The 12,518-nt window shown below is 40.1% G+C and overlaps 1 protein-coding gene across 2 annotated transcripts; it reads left to right on the top strand.

Annotated features, from left to right (window-relative positions):
• The first annotated feature begins 609 nt into the window (after positions 1 to 609).
• On the top strand, positions 610 to 9,340 carry rac3a (Rac family small GTPase 3a). Of its 2 annotated transcripts, XM_046414486.1 has the most exons (7): positions 610 to 1,286; positions 4,144 to 4,215; positions 4,317 to 4,434; positions 5,373 to 5,435; positions 6,128 to 6,287; positions 6,868 to 7,043; positions 7,554 to 7,643. In XM_046414486.1, the coding sequence occupies exons 1-6, from the start codon at positions 1,252 to 1,254 to the stop codon at positions 6,996 to 6,998; spliced, it is 579 nt and encodes a 192-aa protein (XP_046270442.1). In that variant the 5' UTR covers positions 610 to 1,251; the 3' UTR covers positions 6,999 to 7,043; positions 7,554 to 7,643. The 2 variants fall into 2 exon arrangements, with proteins under 2 accessions (XP_046270442.1, XP_046270441.1); XM_046414485.1 differs by having other exon boundaries at positions 611 to 1,286; positions 6,868 to 9,340.
• Positions 9,341 to 12,518: the final 3,178 nt, after the last annotated feature.

Here is a 12,518-nt window from a genome sequence, read left to right on the forward strand (position 1 = left end):
TCTTTTCCTTAATTTTTGTGCCTTCCTCAGAGTGATTGGAGTGTTTGTGCTTGACCGTTGGTGTGTTTTGGATTTCTCTGTAGGACATTCTTAAAGGAGTTAAAGCAATAAAGAGTTCAGTGTTTTCATTTTGTGTCTTTGCTTGTTGTTGCCTAATCCTGAGGCCCTGATCTGTAGAATGGCCCTGGATTCAAACTTAACACTGTACAGTGCTGTTAGATCTGAACTGAAGAGAGGCATTGAGGAGGCAAAGAAGACCGACAAGGAAAAAAATGAGGACCATCTCATGCTCAATGATGCTTTACTGGCCGAGGGGCTAAACCGCTTCTTTGCCCATTTTGAAGTCAGTAGGTCATCAGTCACTGTTCCCGCACCCAACGCCAGCATCCACACCACCCACGAACTGAAGGAACGTGAGGTGAGGTGTGTGCTGAAGTCAGTGAATCCGAGGAAGGCTGTGGGACTGTTTGGAGCGCCCAGCTGAATACTCCAGGTATGTGATACACAGATTGCCCACAGAGAGTCAAACCTGGCCCCTGTATCTCCTCCTCCATCACTCTCATCTCTGGTGTGTGCTCTGTACAGACATGATTGCAGACCAGCTCACTTGCCCAATAAAATCATCAAGTTCTCTGACAACACAACAGTCCTTGGGCTCATCTCTGACAGGGATGAGACTGTTCAGTGAGCAACCTGCCGCTGAAACGCAGATCCGGCCCCTCTCTACCTCAACGGGGTAGACGTGGAAAGGGTGGAGACATATAAATTCCAACAGGAAGTGTTGTCTTCATTTGGATTGGAATAAACACCTCAAGTTAACTCTTGGTCCCTCACCTGTGACCTGTGTTACCTTAGTAGTTGTGACACCACTGTTACAAAGAATAATCAGCATAAGTATACTCATAATCATGATGAAACAAATTAAAGACTTTATTTCAGTTCTGGTATGGTTCCTCCATGTGGTGTTAACATATCCAGCTGCACAAGACGAACACTTTCGCGCATGCGCTACTGAACTCATTAACACTGACATACAGTCAATGCACCTAAACGCAATAGCGAAGACAGCTAACTGGCCCTTTAAATGCCTTCGTTTACCTCCGGAATACTTCGTCTGTAGCCGGCAAGGGTCTCCGTACACCCGCACAGTACCAGCCGCTTCTTACTACGGTTCAAGACAGGGAAGAAGGCAGGTGGCGGCACGCTGTCAAACACTTAACTCTTCCTTTGGACAGCAGCGCTCTTCTCTCAATGCAGGCCATCAAATGCGTAGTCGTGGGTGATGGGTGAGAATTTATTGTCTGTACGAATGGAAATGTTGAGCCTTTTTCCACGAGTGAGAGGGCAATTGTTGCAGGAGGGGCTGGGCTGGAGTTGGGAGGGTATAAGCAGACATTCACACGAGGAGGTGTGTGTGTGTGTGTGTGTGTGTGTGGGGGGGGGGGGGGTCTCTTTCAGGTGTAAAATGTCTTACCTTTGTGATATGAAAGCGACGAAACTGATGAAATGAAGGGCAGGTTGTCAGGGGGTGGCAACAAAACAACAGCAGCATTCAAGATCATGTGAGGTTTATCTTTGAACTACAGATTTTATTGAAGTATTTTATGTTGATTTTCTGCTGCTGTATTGGTCACCTGTATAGTGTGTGTATGTGTGTTTGCTGTACACAGGTATATGTGAGTGCTGAGGCTGATGTGGTTGTCCTCTTCTTCTATGATGTAATGTTTTCACACACCTACACACACCGGTCTGTCATGCTTCAGCAGATACACACACACACACACTCCCATCAGGAGGAACTGCTGCAATGTATTATCTGTCTTTGTATATTTATCCATCCGAGTGCAGCTTGTTTAGTTTTTAAAGTGGAGTCAGACATCTAAAGGTAGATATAGGGGCAAAAGACTCCATTTACAAGTAACAGTACTAGTGAAGTACTCTGTTCCGTTAAACATCCTGCATTCAGGATTTTAAGTAACAGATGGCAACTAAATGGACTTAAAGTAGTACAGTAAAGTGCTGAAAATAGCAGATTATGACTACTTCCTATACAGTTGTGTAGATAAAGCATTAGATTGTATAGGCTCTTCACATGTTATACACATTTTTGTATCTAAATTGTATGGAGATCTGCAAAGTAACCACAGCTGCCAGATTAACGTAATGTTCCCATGCAGTGAAGTCAGTATAGTAGAAGTTTAAAGCAGCTTAAAAGGAAATAATCATGTTGTTGAGCTACTGCATGGACCCAAACCTGAAACCATACACAGGAGGCTAGTCGTAATAGTCGTAGGTGAAATTAATCGGCATAGACGTAAAGGCAGGAAATAACACAGTGACAAAACATTAGTCATGACTTAATAAAACTGTTAACAACCAAATTAAACTAAACTAAAGCCCCCAAACCATTTTTCACAACCAAAAGTTGTTCTTGCTAAAATCTTACTTGATCTATAAATCTACATTGTTTATTAAACTCATTATAACAAGGGCCTCCTCGGGAAGCCTATAGACGTTCTCGCTGCACCTTTGCCTGCTTCACCGAGTTATCCCGTTTTATCCCAAGCATCAGTTCATGTAAACCACACATCGTGAGTCTCTCAGAGAAACTGCTATTCATTATGGGAAACATTCACTGATGGAGTTAGTAATGATGAGGACAGGGAATCCTTCTTCTCATCAGTAACCCGTGTTAAACGCTCATCCATTTTCTTTCTCATTGTTCTTTAAATATCATTTTCACGATACATTAAACATCGTGCAAAGCATTTCGAATTTCCTTTTATCTTTGAAAGGTTCTACAGAGAAAAACATGTCTTCTCTGCAAATTTTAGCCCGTCATTATCAACAGAGTGCACTCTTCCTTTTCTCCGTCTCCATCTTCCTTGGACTTCCTCCCTTCTTCTATCCGGTGGACTGTGTGTAGCAAGATATATGGAGGGGCCAAAAAAAAGAAAAGAAAACTTCTGACAAGTCAACAAAATTTATCATTTTGCTCTTAAGTGATCTTGTAGTGAGTATTGAAGCCTCAATTTAATCATCACAAATAGAGACCAGTATCCTTCACTGGAGTGTTTATTGCAACATGCTGCGTTTTTACACTAAACTTAGCATGTATATGCAGGTTTTTTAATTTTTAACCGTGGGTAAATTCACTAAAAAAAACCATTGCCAGTGGATGAGTTTTTCTTTCTGTTTTTTCCTGGTGTGTCACGTTCAACATCACAAACGCCCTGGCAAACGGTAGAAAGCAACAGGTTGTACACATTGTTTTGTTTTTTTTTTAAATTTCCGGAGCTGATGGTGGAAAAAGCTACAGAGCGAGCTATCTTTTTTTTTTTCCCCATCTCTGTTGAGAATGGTTAATGTTTAATTTTTTTATATATATATATATATATATATATATCTTTTACTTCGGCGTCTCTTTCAAACTCAACAGTGACTGAACGATGCTGCTTGAACAGAGACCAACTCAAAGCTACACTTCTGCTTCTATTACTGCCAGTCGGTGTGAGAGAGTGTTGATGGGTTTGTTGTCCAGTGTGAAAGGACTATAAGCCAGTTGTGACACCTTTTATTAAGTGCAAAAGCCAATATTCACACAATAATAATGATAATATTTGATATGAGTCCTGCTCAAGGTTTCTTCCTGTTAAAAGGGAGTTTTTCCTTGCCACTGTCTCCTTGCTCGGGGGTTCAGGCTCTGGGTCTCTGTAAAGCATCTAGAGACAATTTAGACTGTATAAGGTGATATAGAAATAAATTGAAATGAAATGAAGAACAACAGTCCTGTCTCCGCTGATGTAATCCACTATCCACTGTCTTGCATGTCTTATTATCTCTCCTGAGCTACTGTTAATGCAGCTCCTCCTGCAGCATTCATCAAGACAAAAGGGAAAGATGGAGGAGTGTTGAGTTTTCATCGACAAGTTAAAAAGCAGATCAGAAAAGAGGGAGTCTACTTAGTAAAAGTAGTCCACTTATGAAACAGTGAATTTGTCATATAATAACATTAAAAATAATCCCTGCCAGCGTTCAACTTTTAACTGTATTTCATATATTGTGTCCATTAGTCTGTGGATGGATGTTGTAGGATTTCTAACTCACTTGTTGTTATCGTGCATGCGTCTCTGTTTTCTCCAGTGCTGTGGGTAAGACATGTCTGCTCATCAGCTACACCACGAATGCCTTCCCTGGAGAGTACATCCCAACTGTGTGAGTACACCTGCGTTAAGTGCAGACATTTAATGTCCTGCCATTTGTGTAATCTGAACTTAAACTGCACACAGGATCACATTATCTTGTTTCTCTCTAAGTTTTGACAACTACTCTGCAAATGTGATGGTGGATGGGAAACCGGTCAACCTGGGCCTCTGGGATACAGCAGGACAGGAAGACTATGATAGGCTCCGCCCCCTGTCTTACCCTCAGACGGTAATGCATATTAACACACGTGTGTGCACACACACACTTCCATATCTTCGGTGCATGTAGTAGATCATTGCTCTCTTTTACTGGTCTTCTGGCCGACTATCAGCAGGATAGTTCTCCCTTGCAAGCTGGGTCCTGCTCAAGGTTTCTTCCTGTTAAAAGGGAGTTTTTCCTTGCCACTGTCTGCTTGCTCGGGGGTTCAGGCTCTTGGTCTCTGTAAAGCATCTAGAGACAATTTTGATTGTATAAGGTGCTATAGAAATAAAATGAATTGAATTGAAATTAACCAAGTTAGCACTACCAGCACAAAAAAAACCCCCAAACACTGAAAAAATTAACTTTTTAATAATTTTTATTTGGTCTATTTTCAGGCAGGAGGAAAATCCTGTTCACAAACTTTCTCCAATTATAGTAAAAAAGTTAATTACAGTTGAACAGTACACTAAAATGCATTTCTGAGGTATTGCATCAACAGAATCTTGATTCAGTTTTGATAAGTACCTCCTAGTTTGACAGTTTGATCAGCGAAACATGTGACTTTTCAGATCTGGACTGGTGATGCTCCTCTGTCAGTCATCATGTGAAACCCTTCCCATATTAGATTAACAATCCGTCACAAACCAGAATGGAGGGAAATCTGCATTCCTTCTCACTAGTTCCTAATGGGTTCACATCTTTTTTTCATGCTTGATGAGTTTCTGTCCTACTCATTTCTTTTTAAAATCGCTTCTCTGTTTAGCTGGATGACAAGTGACTTTGAAATATGGGTTCTGATTTTCATAGTTCAAAATGTAGCTATGTTGCTAAGCAGGAAAATGTTTAAAATGCACTGCTTTATTCCCATAATGCAACTTTCACTTCTTAAAAATCCCCATCATGGATGTTTGACAGTGAAATGTTCCTGTGCCTGGTCTGTGACTGTATGCCGTCTCTCTTTGCAGGATGTGTTCCTGATATGCTTTTCTCTGGTGAGCCCGGCCTCCTTTGAGAACGTCCGAGCCAAGGTGCTGATCCCAGCTCGTTATCACAATGAAAACGAGAAAAACTGTGCTCACTGTGCACTCTCAGCCTAACTCAAAGTCGAGCTGATATTGAAAAGAGCACATCCATGGTCGTATTGTGGTCCTAAAAACTAGTGTGCCGCAAAATGACAAAAAAATCTTTTTCTTTATGTTTTTATATGCAAATGTGACCACGTTTGTTTTCTTCTCTAAAATAATTAGCCTTTTTAGGTAAGCCAGAACCAAGTAATACCAGTAATATCATGACATTTATGGGGGCAGCCGTGGCCTAGAGGTTGGAGAAGCGGCTTGTGACCGGAGGGTCGCTGGTTTGGGCACCTGTACAATAGCAGCCCACTGCTGCTGTGTGTTTCACTGCATGTTGCATGATTAATAAAGTAAATAAAATTAAAAACAAAAAAAAATAAAAAATCAATCAATCAATCTTCAACGTGGACTTAAACAACAATGTCTGATTTTTGGAACATCCCAAATTTCCACATTACTCCCAAATGCCCACATTTTGTCCCAGCTCACTGCTGATGTTATGGTACTAATCTCTGGACTACTTGATATGGCCTTTCAAATCTTCAGCAGCTGGCTGGGAAGGATTTTGGCCACCACTGTATGTTAATATGGCCACAGTTTTTCCTTCCTCCGTCACTGAGCCCTGACGTGTGTGTCATCCTTTGCAGTGGTATCCAGAGGTCCGTCACCACTGCCCGCACACTCCCATCATCCTGGTGGGCACCAAACTTGACCTGCGTGATGACAAGGACGCCATTGAACGTCTGAGAGACAAAAAGCTCTCTCCTATCACCTACCCACAAGGCCTGGCCATGGCCAGGGAGATCGGTAGGTACAGACAGTGTGTGTGTGTGTGTGTGTGTGTGTGTCTGTGTGTGTTGAATGATATGCTACAGACATATGGGTGCATAAATGCCTTGAATTTATTTACACTCGGTGAGTTTATTATGCATGGATGATGCACATACTATAAAGTATACTCTCACTTTTCACTCGAATAGATTAAAAGCAGTTTTTGTGCTTTAAAACATAACATGGTTTTCTTTCCATTTTCATCTTTTTTAAATACACACACACACACACATACACACACACACACATATTAGGGCTGTGCCAAATTAACACTGACATTTAAGTTCTAATTCAACATTTCAATGCTGCACAACTTTTTTGTAAAGATTAAGCTGCAATATACTTAGTAATATTATACTATTTATAGCAGATATAAAGTGTGGCATATACTCAAAAGACTTCTACGCTTTTGAAGGAAATTCCTTAAGTCAGTACATAAAACCAGCATGAACTAATGCAGACTTTGTCACATGGACTCAATAAACTTAAATGTATGTAAAACCTCCAGCATGGTTTGGTGTCTCCATATTTATATATCCCCTGGTTACTCTGGCAGGTGCTGTCAAATACCTGGAGTGCTCTGCACTGACGCAGCGAGGGCTGAAGACGGTCTTTGATGAGGCCATCCGAGCAGTTCTTTGCCCTCCGCCTGTCAAAAAGGGGGGCAGGAAGTGCATTGTGTTCTGATGGGGATGAGAGGGACGATGAAGCCACCACGATGGGATTACATTGGTCAGTCACACATTATGGATAAGTTACCGCCAAGTTGGAACTGCTCTGAAACAAAAACAGCAATCCACTGCTTGTACCGAAGCAGGCTGAGGATCTTTAAGCCTACTCTTTGCATACAAAGATAAATTCTGAGTGACATATGCCTTAAAACACTGATGTAGACTTGTAATGACCCGTCTCTAAGATAAATGGAGAAAATGAGTAAGGTCACTCAACCTTGTCCTAAAGGGATGAGAAAAGGGTGATTTTCAGGTGGATATGCAAAAATACTTTGCACTATCCTGTTGAATCTTGAAATCTGTGACAGACATGTCGTACAAAACAAGGAAACAGACCAAATGTACACCCCCCTTTTACACAACCTAATGTTGAGGTTTTTTTATTCAATTTTATTTAATTTTTTTGAGATTACTTTATTTTGTAATGATCTTCTCTTTGTTTTATTTTATTTTGGTGACCTGCCCAGTTTGTGTAATTGGCATGTTTATGATTAGCCCCCTCTTATTTCAGCTGTAGAAGAGGTGTCCCAGCATAGCAGCAGCTGAGGAGCCAGATCAAAACTGTTTTAGGGACCTGCAGCTGACTTTATTGTCAAAATTTGACAATATATTTTACCTTAAAGTAATCTGAATCTCTGATAATGTTTCCAAATGAAGTATCAAAACTGGCTCTTTTATTTCACATTTGTTATACACGTATATTTGATATGTGTTATGATGGCAATTGCTCAGCTTCGTGAATAAATTTCAAATTTACTGGAGAAAAAAAATGGTAGCCCTGGCAGGCTACCACCAGGTAGTCAGAATTTTTTTTTTATATATTGCTTTAGAATAAGGCACATGACTTTTACAGTGTGATTCACTGTTCTGTATGCTACAGTTATAGAGAGCCCAGGGTTTATACAATGAACCTGTAATCATACAAGAGTCATACATGTATGTATGTAATGTGTTAGCCTGTCTCTCAATACCTTTGAGTTTCAGTCTGTGGCTCTCATCTCCAACCTTATTGGTTACTGCTGAAGACATAAATAGCTCATGAAACAGCTCATAAATATGTGGTTTCATTTTTAAAAAGGCTCACTCATTTCCAGAAACAGCTGGACATTGTTGTTTTTAATCAAATGTAACTGAGACAGGAGAAAATAATGCATTATGGTGGGACTGTTTTCAGCGGTGGATTAATCCACAGTTGGTGCTCTGGTGAGGACATGTGCATGGACATGTGTATGTGTGACGGAGACAAAGTGAACATAACTAAAGTGTGTGTTCATGATGATGATAATGAAGCAACATGTCACCGAGTCAAACGTATGTGTGTGTGTGATAGCTTCTGGACAACAATGAAGCTCTTTGACGCAGAGGAAGAAGAGAGATCATACATGTTAGCAAATCAGTAAATCGTTGTTTTCAGTCTTTTTATTAGATTTGTTTACAGTCAAAAATATGATCAGCCTTATCCCTAAAAATGCTTTGTGGTTTTTTTTATCTCTCACCTCTTTCACTCAGCAGTGCATGCCAGTGTATCAGCATGGGAGGCACCATGTCATTTATGCTAAAGTGCGTGGCCATCACTCATCTGCAGTGTATGTTCAAGTGCTTTAATGAAGGCTAACATCATTCACTGTACATTTGCTCAAAGTACATAACATATGCTGCATTCTTGTCATGGAGATCACCGACCATGAGACAGCAGAGTCAATAATGATGGCTTTTGGCCTTTGTTGCTGTGTAGTTGGTCAGTTCTACTGGTCACAACATGTGTTTATCAGAGAAAATAGATTACTTGTCTGTCTGTGTGTCTTTCAGGATACCAGTTTGTACATAAACCCAAAGAAAACACACACTCACTCCTCAAATGCAGAATCTGTTTGCCACTTGTCAAGTGAAAAATGTTCATAATGTGCCATTAGTATGTGAAGTGTTTTGGTTTTTTTATGTGGAACCATCATGCCAAAAGAAGGAAAAACAGGACCCAGACAAGATCCCCTTTAAAAGTTCCCCAGAGGGCACCCACATGCAGATATAACATGAAATAACTATGTGGTTGTAGTAGTGATTTATGGCTTGTAATTTTATGTGAATGTGTATGACCAAATGAGACAAGGGCAGTGAAAAAAACAGCAGTGGACTAAGTGTGTGTGATTTTGTATTTTATTGTTTGATATTTTTTGATTCTCTATTTTCTTAATATGTTTTCCTCAATAACAACAGAGATGCATTTAACACTTAAAGGGGATGATTTGTGTTGAGTACCTGTTAAAATATTACCAAAAGCATTAAATATGTTTGAACAGACTCAAAGAAACTGCCTTTTTCTTGTGTGTGTGTGTGTGTGTGTCTCAATCCCTCCATGTGGCACTGTGGCGTGACCCCAATTTCTAGAATTTTCTAGAATTTCCTTATGAACAGCAACAGAAAGTAGGGCCACTGTCAGGGAAAAAAGAAAGAAGAAAAACAGATCGAAAGTTTGAAAGGTCAAACTCAAAAAGAAAGGATGTTACTGGGTAAAAGCAATACATTGACAAGACAAAGGCAAAATATTACAAAACTGAGATTATTGATTTAAAGTAAAAAAAAAAAAAAAGGGAAAATATTAAGGCAATAAGAGTCACAATTTTATAAGGAAAAACGTAGGAAATTACTTTTTCCTGTAAAACTGCGTTAGTCTCGCAAATATCTACTGGCACAACAGGACTTAATTCTTCAATTATTCTCCACACATTGTAAAGCACTACTTGTTCAACCCTAACCCCCAAACTGATTTTTTTATTAACACAACCAAAATCATGACCTTTGGTAACACACAAGTTTATGGGATATTTGCAACCTTTCAAGAGCTTATTAGATGAGATTCAACAGTTGAACAGTTTTTCTTTGTCTGTAGATGTTTAACAGATCACTTTCAAAGAATATGTCACAATTCATGAACATATACTGAGATACTTCTGTTGCTTGATGAATACTTCGGTATCTTAATACTAGCTGATTTTTCTGATTTGTTTGATAATCTCAAAAAGGAGTTTGAGATTATAAAGCTTAATTAAATACGAAATTGAGCAATTGAAGAAAAAGGTACTTATGACTTTCCCCCCTCTTTTTTGAGAAAATACATTTGAATAAACATATCATGAGATAGTTTTATTCCCATCACTGGCATATGAGGAGCTCTTTCTTTTCGAATAATGGCCACGTTGTTAAACATGCTGTTATTATCTGGCACACCCGCTCGGCAGAGATGGTCAGATGGAAGCAGTTAAAATGGGTGCTGATGACCCTGAAGGTCGTCTCTATCCTGACCCTCTATTTACACAGCACCACGACTAATAAAGGTTTATCTTACCTTTGTTGCAGAGTCTGTACTTTTTATGGCAAGTTTTATCCGAAATGTTGAACATAACCTACAGGAAGTGTGCAGCACAAGTTACCATGGTGATGTAGCCATGTTAAGAGAGCTCCTTTGTAATATTTATCCTAAACCCAGAGTTGAGCAAATGTATGGTGAATGTCACCAAGCATTGTCTCGTGACATTTTTTGAGAACCCCCTGCAGTAGAGTAGCTTACTCCCACTGACCCCCTTTTTCCCCACCTATCACCTGATTTGTTTGTTTTTCTTATGAATTTTTGACTTCTTATGTTATTAGAGGGGCGGCACGGTGGTGCAGTGGTTAGCGCTGTCGCCTCATAGCAAGAGGGTTCCAGGTTTGAATCCCAGTCTGGGCCCTTCTATGTGGAGTTTGCATGTTCTCCCTGTGCCTGCGTGGGTTTTCTCCAGGTACTCCGGCTTCCTCCCACAATACCAAAAACATGCACATTAGGTTAATTGGCTACTCTACATTGCCCCTATGTGTGAGTGTGAGAGTGTGTGGTTGTCTGTCTTTGTGTGTCGGTCCTGTGATTGACAGGCGACCAGTCCAGGGTGAACCCCGCCTCTCGCCCGCAGTCAGCTGGGATAGGCTCCAGCTCCCCCGCGACCCTGACGGATAAGCGGAATAGAAAATGGATGGATGGATGTTATTAGAGGATTTCTGGTCAGCTGTGGTTATCAGTGTATATGTTCTTATTTGGGCAGATGGATATGAATATGTTATCACAGAAGTGAGTCCATAACGGAAAAAAAAGGGTTTTTTTCCATTATGGACAGTCAATAAAAAGACCTTTACAAACACTCTATATCTTTAACAGAAGTAATGTAAAACACTTGCTGAACAATTTTTTATGTTTTGTTGATCATTTGGGTTTGAAAAGGGGCCAGAATGAAAACCCTTTTTGTTTCTTCAGTAAAGATATATTAATTCTATCTAGTACTTACTATTAAAAAAAGATAAACCTGCAAATCGTCACCACCTACACATAAGAGGATGTAATATCATATCCTCATTGTGAGTCCCAGTTATAATGCAGGTCAGGTTTACCATAACAAAACCTCAATAAAGAAATAAATTGTGTTCAAACTTTCATTTTCAAATGATATCCCCGGTGCCGGATACACTGAAAGTTAAAGATTTGCTAAGGTGTGATGCAGTCACTGATGGCTGTATACAATGATGTGACTTTCTGCATACTGCTGCACTCAACACTGTCCTCACACTAGCCGCCACCTCAGCCACAAGCACCTTGATTTCCTCAGGCCTAATTCAATAGGATCACTGTGCAGTCATAAACATCCGTATACTCGCCACATTCATAACCTAACTTGTCAGATACTGATGTGTCATGCCCTCGTGCGTCTCATCCAGGTGCACAAGATACCTTATGGCGTCTGGCTGAATACAAAGACCTTCTGTAACAAAGCCTTTCTAACACTTGTTTAACATTAAACAGTAAGGTTTTGTGTGGGAACGACCACTCAGCCCTTACCTCCGCTCGTGTTTTTTTGTTATTTTACTGGTGGTTTTCCAGTATACGTTTATGAAACAGGCCAGAAGAAACCTGCCACACACAATTTACATATTGGTTAATGACCTCAGCTAATTGACATCACAACTGGGGTTCTGAGTTAGGTTTTAGACATAAACATGCTACAGTAAAATACAAAGCACTGGCATGCTTTGTTAACACCAAAGGTATAAAAGAAGAGACATTAAGAAATTCTCTTGAGACTTGCATTCTGAGAGTCTTCATATGACAAGGTGTTCTAACTCACACATAACACACATTTCAAAGACTGCAATCTTTGACCTCCGCAATATTGCAAAAATTAGGCACATTCTGAGTCATTCTGAATGCAGAAAAGTTAGTCCATGCATTTATTACTTCCAGACTGGATTATTGTAACTCCCTTTAATCAGGCTGCCCCAATAAGTCTCTAAAGACTCTCCAGCTAATCCAGAACACTGCTGCATGATTACTCACAAGAACCAGCATGAGAGATCATATTTCTCCTGTACTGGCTTCTCTACTTTGGCTGCCTGTAAAATCCAGGATAGAGTTTTGAGAATTCTTCTCCTCACATATGAAGCCCTGAATGGCCAG

This window comes from Scatophagus argus, chromosome 16, assembly GCF_020382885.2.
Source record: "Scatophagus argus isolate fScaArg1 chromosome 16, fScaArg1.pri, whole genome shotgun sequence".
NCBI classification, from domain to species: Eukaryota; Metazoa; Chordata; class Actinopteri; family Scatophagidae; genus Scatophagus; species Scatophagus argus.